The sequence below is a fragment of the Elaeis guineensis genome, chromosome 4 (genome assembly GCF_000442705.2).
Source record: "Elaeis guineensis isolate ETL-2024a chromosome 4, EG11, whole genome shotgun sequence".
Taxonomy (NCBI): domain Eukaryota; kingdom Viridiplantae; phylum Streptophyta; class Magnoliopsida; order Arecales; family Arecaceae; genus Elaeis; species Elaeis guineensis.
This window is the reverse complement of record NC_025996.2, coordinates 61,156,097-61,166,490: the sequence shown is the minus strand read 5'-3', so window position 1 is coordinate 61,166,490 and position 10,394 is coordinate 61,156,097. Positions and strand designations below refer to the sequence as shown.

At 37.8% G+C, this 10,394-nt stretch overlaps 1 protein-coding gene across 1 annotated transcript; it reads left to right on the top strand.

Moving 5' to 3' along the window:
- Positions 1-3,242: 3,242 nt before the first annotated feature.
- On the top strand, positions 3,243-9,398 carry LOC105042764 (serine carboxypeptidase-like 34). Its single transcript, XM_010920080.4, is given in 11 exon segments — positions 3,243-3,548; positions 3,551-3,646; positions 5,821-5,928; positions 6,410-6,505; positions 6,616-6,708; positions 6,815-6,903; positions 7,064-7,372; positions 7,578-7,714; positions 7,976-8,068; positions 8,865-8,970; positions 9,053-9,398. Coding segments are annotated over 11 exon segments (1,452 nt in total). The 5' UTR covers positions 3,243-3,373; the 3' UTR covers positions 9,203-9,398.
- Positions 9,399-10,394: the final 996 nt, after the last annotated feature.

The window sequence follows — 10,394 nt, the reverse complement described above, 5'->3', positions numbered from 1 at the left end:
GAATCTGACCAAGAGGGTATTGATTTTTTTCAGTTGATCAGTCGGCAAACTCATTCATTAAAATACATCATAAAACAACACATCAATCGAGCTTCCATTATCTACTAAGAGTCATTTTACATCAAAATTTACTATCGTCATTGATACGACAACAACATAGTCATGAGGAGTTTGAACTTCTCGGATATCATCATTAGAAAAAGAAATAATCTTTCCACTTTGCTATCTCTTCAAACCCTCAACTCAGTCTTCTACCCCCTATCACTATCGAAGTCCAAGATCATGTTGATAACATTAGCCATTGATTGGTTGTTGTTATTTTCCATGTCAAACTGATGCCAAGGTGGATCCTTGATCACGTGCTTCCCGTATTCATGAACATACTGCCTGAGATAGCCTCTCTGAATCAAAATTTCAGTTTCATCTTTCAGTTGGAGGCAATCCCTGGTATCATGGATGTGATCTTGATGGAAGAGGCAGTGCTTCCTTTTGTTTCTTTTACTGGATGAGGCCTTCATTGGTGGAGGTCGATGGAGATATCTTTGGCCTTCGATCTCCATCAAGATTTAAACTCGAGGAGTGTCAGAGGAGCATAATTGTTAAATCACTGGGGTAGACTCCTTAACCAAAGACTCTTCATTGGTTGGGAGTATTCTCGTTCAGCATGAATTACGTAAGGTCCCCCATCCCTACTATTTTTTAGGAGTCCTCCCTCCCTCAGCCTACTTGTGCACAGTTTGGGCCTCTTTCGCCAATGCATACTTCCTATCCTATGCTAGAAGATCGGCATAATCTCTTGAGAATATCTTGTCGAGAAAGAAGATGAGGATTTATTTTCAAGTTCTCGCTTGAGCATTGACATTGCCACCCACTCATCAAAGTTGTGTGTCTCTGACATAGCCGCATTAAAATATGCCACATAGTTGCACAGAGATTTATCCTCTTCCTGCTAAATTGAGAAGAGGCTATCGATATTTTTTGCTCTATTCAGTTATCGAAGTAGCGATAAATAATTTTTTAAGCTACTCGAAGGAATAAATAGACTTTGGTTGGAGTCTAAAAAATCATACTTGTGCCACCTTCTTAAGAGTGGTTGGAAAGGTTCTAAGGTAGAGGAGGACGTTCAAAGCACCCGAAAGCATCATGAGGGCCTTGTAACACTCCAAGCGATCAAGGAGATTTGAAGAGTCATCATACGACCCTATCTGTGGCATCTTGAATAGATCCGAAATTGATTTTCGTAATATGGTGTGAAAAAAAGAGGGCTAGGAGTTTAAGCTGAGGTCGTTATCATTCCTCTGGTTCTTAGTTTGCATCTTGTCCAAATGATGCTCGATCTCTCAGACTTTCTACTTAACATCTTCCTCTCGACGAGATTTTTTGAGGTGTAGAGAGTAGCCTGAGGTTGAATCACCATCGAAGGAGGTCGGGAAGTGGTGGCATTGCTCCTCATTTCTCAAGCCTCGATGGGATGGCGATTGTCGTGTAGCAAGAGCAGAATGATGTGGGCACTAGGGGGCTACTTTCAAACTTTGGGTGCAAACCCGATGGCTGTGCCAAGGGGGAGCTTTCTGGTGAGTAGGTTCTTAGGGTTGTCGCTTCTCGATGGCCTATTAGAGCTACTGCATGGCATTGGTCACAACCTAGACCTGATGGATCAAAGCATCAAATTGTTGTGGGTCTGCCACAGATGGTGTTGTATAGGTCTCTCTAGGATGGATATATGCGCAGCACCACCCAGGCTACGTTGAGATGACTGTTGGTGGGAGGTGGAGTTATTGTCTACTCCGATCTTCATTATGGTTCTCTTTCTCTATTGTTGCGTTAAGATGATCCTTCCTCTAATATCAATATATTGCTGCAAAGCTTCGGTATAGTGAGAGAGTCGTTGTGGTTGATGCAAGTTCGATCCGGGGCTCGGTAGTTGGTGGATATCTGATGGAGGGACTTTTTTTTTTGGGAACAACAAGAGGGAGAGAATGTGTGAGTGGATATTTCTGATTTTTGAGTCCTAGGGAGTTCACTAGTGCCCCCATTTTTAGAAAGGGGAAAGTAGTACGTTATCTTATTTATTGGTAGCCACCATGAAGAATTATGACCCATGATATGATTGTGAGTAGTGGGCAATAAGTGGTATTAACTTATGTGCCATGTTTCCTTATAATCGTCTGAAATTTGAGAGAGTTTCCATCAACCTACATTCTCTCCCAAAATAGTCCAATGCCTTAGAGTTTTCTGTGAATCATCGGCTCGGATCCGACCATGGGATTGGTATAAGACCAGCCATGTCATTGGGTTAAGGCTAAAGAAATGGGTTAATTCTCCTGTAGCTGCCCAATCCTCATTTTAGGAAAATAGAAGTGGGTGCTTATTGGAAATCTGAAGAGAAAGGTCGAGTTTAGGCAGTACCCTCACGCGATACTTAGTAACATAGGGTATTACATTTTAGAAAGTCTTATGCTTCTTTTTTGGTAATGCAGATAGTCTTTTACTCAAGTACTCTAGATATAAAGTTTGAAGAGCTATAGTTTGGATGTTAAGCATTCTACAAATGCATAAATAAAATATATTAAAAATATTAATAAAAATATCAATAATATCTTCTTCAAGGAAAAAATAAATCAATCTATCATTTATGGAAGGGGGAAGCTTCAAATGAATCCAATTCAAGCCAAGCTACTGAAAAAGAGGTCTTTCCATCTTGGATTAATGTTATGCTAATTTGAATAGAATATCCTCCACCTTTTTTAATTATACATGATTTTATATACATTTTCTTTGGCGATAAGTTTCCCTCCATGTTCACCAACTAATCAGATAGGGACATGTTACCCAAGATATGATGAACATTATTCTAATTGAAAAACTTGGCAATATGACCTGACTCATTATACAAAGACAGTCGAAAAAAACACTTCAGAAATTGATTTATCAAGTAGAAGGAAAAATCCTTTCAGATAACACACGAGAGCACCTTGTGACTCTCACGTTGCCACGTTCCAATATTAACATTAGTTAATCTCTTCCCTTGTGAAGGAAAATATCTCCCTCATATATATGTACTGTATGACTTGCTGCATCCACTCTGTACCTGTGTGTCATCTGATTTTCTTCCTATATATATATATATCTGTAGCTCAGAACGTGTTTCTTGCATGGGACCACATAGCTGATGCATCCAGAAGCAAATACATGAAACAAGCAAGAGAAAAATCTGCTTATTTACCTGACGTTATCTTTCAGGCCAATAACACAGCCTTGCTTGCTCCGCATAAAAAATGGTGAAGAAATGGTTTAAAAAGCCACTGTACACACTGGATCCATTATATATACTAACCTAGAGCTCCAGGCCTCTCTACCAACAATTCACCAAATGGGTGTCTCATCCTTCCATTCTCTCTTCCTTTCCTTCCTGCTCTTCTTCTGCTCCGCAATTCTTGTCAAGTCCACTGGATTAGATCATGCGGTCTTAATGCAACAAGAGGCCGACCGTGTGGTCCGGCTTCCCGGCCAGCCACTGGTGAGTTTTCAGCAGTTCGCTGGCTATGTACTGTCAACGAGAGCCATGGGAGGGCGCTCTTCTATTGGTTCTTCGAGGCCACTCACGACGTTGAGAAGAAGCCTCTTCTCCTATGGCTCAATGGAGGTATATATGTTATGTATGAGCATAGAATTATGCTTATATGTGCTTATACTATAGCTTTCTCCATTCTTTCTACCTTCTATTGTATTCTCCTTTCAAAGTTCTCCAGGAAAGCTCCCACTAACTGTTGTTTAATTCCATTTCTTTTTCCTCACAAGTATAGATAGTGATTAGCCTACAAAATGGATTGTATATGATAGTGGAAATTCCGGGCCTAGACTTTCCGAAGTGAGGACAGGATTAAGACAATTCTAATTCTTTTTTTTTTCTTTTTGAATTTTCATTTTTTATTTGGTTTTATTTGGAAGATGGAAGTGTTAGAAGTTTTTGCTTAATTTGACTTAACGATAGAAGATGGGAAGGTTATTCTTTGCATGTATATATTATGGCAGCAACTGAATGCTGGAAAAAGGTGTACGGTATCTTCAGTTCGTCAGGCTACATGCAGTCTGCTCTTAATTATTAAAAGGTTATGCGCATGGTGTTTTCTCCTTCAATTCAGGCTTGTCTCTCCCCTTTGATTAAAGGAACCACTACCATACCTTACTGTTTCTTCTATGTAAAGAACTAAAAGACTAATAATATGTTGGTAGCCCAATACGCGGTTCAACTCTCGCCATATATAAATTCCATAAATCTGCTCTCATTTTCCTATTGGTCAGAGTGGTCCAGCGAGACCAGCACCACAGACACAATCATATATAGACCGTAATTCAATAGAATTATACCATTAGATTCATCAATACTTCTTTGAATGCTTCCAAAATGAAATGATCAAACTCTTGAAGATACTTCATTGGTATCCATGGTGCATTTGGGGCTATCAAGAGATGGCTTGTTGACCCGTATTGCTTGTGGTCCATGGGACCCCTCCATTATTAACATACAAAACGATCGAGAAGGATTGATGAACTCTTCTATTTTGTTATTGAGCTGTCACAAGTACCCCGGTTTAAGCTATTATTGTTGTAGTGCCTAACTCTTTCCCTTTCTAGTCCAATATCCTTTCCGGAATCTGCCAAGTTTTCTCTACAACTTAAGCAAAGCCTTCTTTTGACTATTGACCGTTAATATGTATTGCATGCTTTCTCTTTTCATTCTAACATGGGTTGCGTTTAACTTTAGAATTTTGAGCTGTGAAGATATAATTACTTTCGTTTCACTCATAATATTCTTTATATACATATAGGAGACATCTACTTTGACTTGGATACATGATTTAGTTGATCAAGCTCACATATTCATGATGCAATATACTTTGAAAAGATACTCATAGCTGCTATGATGTATCTTAATTTCAATGTGGTAACCCACAAGACTAAATCAACAATAGGTTGAGATGGCGCTTTCAAGCAATAGATAGGTTGTTGGGGGACCATCCTTCAGCAGGAGATAGTGGCAATAACACTAACTCCTCAAAGGAGAGGGTCTAAATCAAAGAAGCAGGACGTAAGTGGGAGAAAGTTGGAATAGTTTGAGAGGACTAGAGCAATGGTGCCTTTGACCATGAGGATGCCTAAAAGCATCACAAGGAAGAGACGTTGCTCTCTTCACACCAGTGTGCCGGCTTCGGTTCCCCCTATACACCAACCTTCAGTCAGCCTAGATATTTCAGAAGTAGGGGGGGACCTTGCATGTGAAATGATGCAACTCTACTTTCTTTTATCCATTCATATGAACTTCAGACATCCATATCTTGTTGGACTTACTACTATTAATTACCATGGCTGAAATGAAACTACGTAACATGTTCTATGGGAAAAAAGATGAACAAGATACAAGACAATCTGCAGTAATCCACTGCACACCCACGTCGCTCTCAGCCAGTGTGAATGATTCCCTTCTAATGGCGATCTGAAGAATTTGGCACAAAGAAATCCACAGAAAAATTTGAGCCAGGAACCATGCTATGGGTAACTCAGTGATTGAACTGTTTGTGTTGATAGGCGCGCCTCGGATGTGTGGTCGCATTCTTTCGCTTTCGTTTCAGACACCACTGATGTATCTGCACTTGTCTTGACATGGGGTTGAGGCAGTTCTCTGAGTCAATATAATGCATGCAATTTTCTCATGAACATGGTGATAATAGGCTATTATTGACCGCAGAATTATATTTTACCTAATATGATTTCTGATGGAAAACATCAAAGAGCTTGTCTAATATGATTTTAATTCAGGGCCTGGTTGTTCTTCTATTGGCTATGGAGAGGCAGAGGAGCTTGGACCTTTCTTAATGCAAAAAGGTGTGCCAGAGCTCAAATTCAATAAGTATTCTTGGAACAAAGGCAAGGCAACTCATCACTCACCTCTAACTGCATTTTTAATTAGATATACTTAAAAACTTTTGGTTAGATCTTTCAACCAAAAGTGTCTGCAGTCTGGACTAAGTGCTTAGTTGTCAAAAATTGCTAAGATCTCAAGTTTGACACAAATTAAAAGGACTAACCTTGGACCTAAATCTGAGCCCCTGCAAACACTTATGGTTAGTTTTGGGTCCAGATTGCAAAAAATTCAGATGTAAACGAACCTTGCCAAACCCAAAGTGCTGGATTTGGGTCAAAAATCTGGACAACTGCTGGAACTGTTTGGGTTATTTTGACTGGGTCATCTGTGCACAACCTAGTTGCAGGTCAGACTAGAAGGAATGCTACCCACTAAACAGCCAATTTGACGTCGGAAATGGCATGCTATATTTATCATTTTGACATTAACACAACAAGAACAACAAATAATATAAAACTCTAATGTTTCTTATCTATTATTCAGAGGCCAATTTGCTATTTCTTGAGTCCCCTGTTGGTGTGGGATTCTCTTACACAAATACAAGCTCTGACTTGCGGCAACTTGGGGATGAGATCACTGGTAAGCTCAGAAATACATATTATTGATTTAATAATGATAATCTTGGTAGAATTTCTATACATTTTATGAATAAAATTTATTGACACTTGGTTTTTAATTTTTATTAAAAGCCATCGACGCATATACATTCCTTGTTAATTGGTTTAAGAGATTCCCACAGTACAAGTCCCATGACTTCTACATTGCTGGAGAAAGTTATGGAGGTAAAGATTAGCTTCTTCTAATTGCCATCACATTACTTTAACTAATGAAGTGATATGTACTCTGCATATTTGGAATATATTTACTTCCTCATCACATGATTTGTAGGGCATTATGTTCCACAACTTGCGGAGAAAATCTTTGATGAAAACAAAAATCTCGCAAAGGAGGACCAAATAAATTTCAAAGGATTCATGGTGGAGCTCTTGTCTGAACACTAATCACCAGTATAAACTTTCTAAATTCAGATCTTGGAAAGAGTCATGGCTTGTTACTGGTGTCACTTTAGTTTCCATCTTTTATAACTGCATCCTAAACATTGAAGTTGTTGCTAATGCACCATCTTAAATAAATCAGATTGGAAATGCATTGTTAGATGATGACACTGATCAGACGGGGATGATTGACTATGCGTGGGATCATGCGGTCATCTCCGATCAAGTGTACCATGATGTCAAGAAGAGCTGTAATTTCAGCGAGGTGCCTGTTACTAGGGCGCCTGCTAGCAAGGCTTGCAATAATGCATTGAATGAATACTTCGCCGTTTATCATATCATCGACATGTACAGCTTGTATGCCCCTGATTGTGTTCGTCAGAACACTTCAACTTTTATGAGAAAATCCTTTTGGATTGAAGGCGCTGCTCCTAAGCTCTTCTCCAAATATGTAAGCTCCCTCTCTCTCAGCATTGTGTACTAACCAGGAGAATCTACTTCAGAAATTATAACTCTATGGTTACTGAGGAGTTGAACTTGAGCAATGAAGACTAGGCAAACACAACTCCTTGAGGACGTGGGTTGCTTGCAAAACTTGAACAGACTGGTAGAATTGGGAATAAGTTGTTTTTTTTTCTTTGTTGTTGTTGTTGTAGCGAGGGTGGCATCAGAAGCCAGCAGGCTATGATCCCTGTGTGTCAGACTACACTGAAGTATACTTTAATCGTCCAGATGTCCAAGAAGCTCTGCATGCCAACGTTACAAAGATGGCATACAACTGGACTCATTGCAGGTATGTTAGTTTGTTGATTATGATTTGGAGTAAGGCTTTAAACTTGTGATGTGGTGTTGGTTGTTCAAAGGAGTTTTCATCTTTCTTATAGTATAGAAAAGTTATTCGTCACCAGTAGTTGTTCATGATCAATAATTCTGAAATTCTTACCTATGTTTTTCTTCATTGATTTGGAAGATCACAAGGATCGATGATTTTCCATTGGAATGAAAACGTATTCAATAATGATCGATTCTAATTATTTTCTACTTGTTATGGCAGCGATGTAATTACTGTATGGAATGATTCGCCATCGACCATGCTCCCAGTCATTCGTAAACTAATTAATGGTGGCCTCAGAGTGTGGGTTTACAGGTGAATTTCTTTATAAGTAAGACCTTATATAACTGTTGCAATCAATATTTAGCTATAAATAATGCCAAATTATATAGAATGTCGCATATATGTAAGAGTTTACTGCAGGCTGGATTGGAAAATGCAATTTCAGTCAGTGTTCTGAGGAACATTTCATTTTCTAGTTTGCATAACGATCTGACAAATTAAAATTTAGTCAGCTAATAGTTATTGCTTCAAAAAGTCGTCACATATGTTATTTCTATAATTTAATACAAAAAATTGTGTTGACAGCACAGTTGCACTTGCATATAATAACCCTGCCTAGATTTCCATATGTTCCAACAATGCTCATTAAAATATAAAACATAGATCTAAATATATAACAGCTAAGCCAAAAAAGCTTGTTGAGTGACTATATTCAACTTTCCCTCACCTTAGTACCAGATGAAAAAAAAAAAATCATGCAGTTAAAACATATATTCATATGCTTCTTATAATCTTGGACATAGTGTATGCACTTCAGCATTTTATGTCAACTAACTTTTGATGCAAGATGTAGATCATCATTTGTTTGCTTAGATGATTTTTTTTTTTTTTTAATGAATTCTGCCCCAAGAATAGCCATTAAAACTATGACCATTGCTCATATATAGCTACAATTTTGAAGTAGTGGAAAAATGTATTAATATGTACATGCAAGCAGAGGAAGGATAATACAGCATCAATCTATATAATGGTTGATTTGATCCAGTGATTATAATAAGTCTTTCTTTTTCGACTGATTTTTTTCCTGCTTATCTATTCATTTATACAGTGGAGACACTGATGGAAGACTTCCAGTAACGGGAACAAGATACACATTGAACAAGCTTGGTCTTAAAACTATTCAGAAATGGAAGCCATGGTACAATCATCAACAGGTAATGATTCGTCTAAAACCCCATAACTGACTTCATCATCACCTTAAAATAAGTATGCTGATACTTCCTTGTGGTTATTGAGGTTGGTGGGTGGACAATTATCTTCGAGGGACTTACCTTTGTTACCATCCGCGGCGCTGGTCACCAAGTTCCAACATTTGCTCCGAGCCGAGCACGGCAGCTTATCAGCCACTTCTTGGCTAACCAGCAATTGCCTTCTTCAGCATTCTAGCAACCCATCCCACAGCATTTCTATCCAAGCCATCCATTTCAAGCTTTTGAGAAAATAAACAAAAAAGGATTTTTGGAAACAGGTGCAAGCCAAGTTTCCAGTCAGATTGATTTAGTTAGAGTTGATTCATGCACAATGATTCAGTCATGCAATTCTGTTGTAAGGAATTTGAAATTAAGATTAATCTAATGAAGAACTCAAGGCTGATCCTTGAGACCAGTCATGTAGTCGTTTATTTTTATCATGGAACTTTTGTTTTCCTACTCCATGATTTGGTTTCTCCCCCCTCTTAATAGTAGTATAATAATTTTTGTCTTTAATCAAAACCTGTCTGTATCAGAAGGATAGTTCATATTATAAATATTTAGAATGCTATAGATGAATTGTGCTAATTGCTTGTGGTCCTTGCATGAACAACCACTTTTTTTGACCTTTCAAAAATTCCAATCTAAACATATCTCTGGGTAGAACCACCAACCATGCATGTTATCCCTGTCCTCTATTATCATGATTTCTTTAAGTTATGTATCTTATCTTTGATCATCTGTTGATCTTTAAATTATGGAGTGCTAAATTATCAGATGCCAAGACATTGCTTAACTTCTGCTTTCCTAAACCCTAAAGGAAACCATATTGAGGAATCATAACCTAAACTTCAAAGAACAACCATCATCTCATCCATATGAGTTCAATTTAAACATAAAGGTAAACAAATTTAAGAATTTTATAATTGGTTCCTAAGATCCTGGGAAACAGTGCCAAGCTTCTACTTAATGTTGGACAAGAGTGAAAATTATCAATGTCAAAAAGGCTAATTAGCATGTTTTTCTTTGTATTATGTCATTTAAACTCACTAAATTGTTTGAATCAATTTTTAAGTTTCAATTTTCTTCATTCCCTAATTAGTCCAAAAACATACTTTTTTACACATCTATGAAAACAATTTTTTACATTAATTGTTTGTATTATGATTTTTCCTTTCGATGGTTTACACATCCATGAAATACTACTCTGGGTTATGTAGTTTAGCTCTCTCCAAATTAAGGGTCGCAATGCTTCACCCGTTTAACTAGATTCAATGCACTATATAGATGGAATTAGGCTACTTGCTTAATAAAATGATTAGGTTCATATTAGAGTTTTTGATCTGCATAAAAAAAAAGTTGGATTTGGGTTGGCAAATTTTTGACTT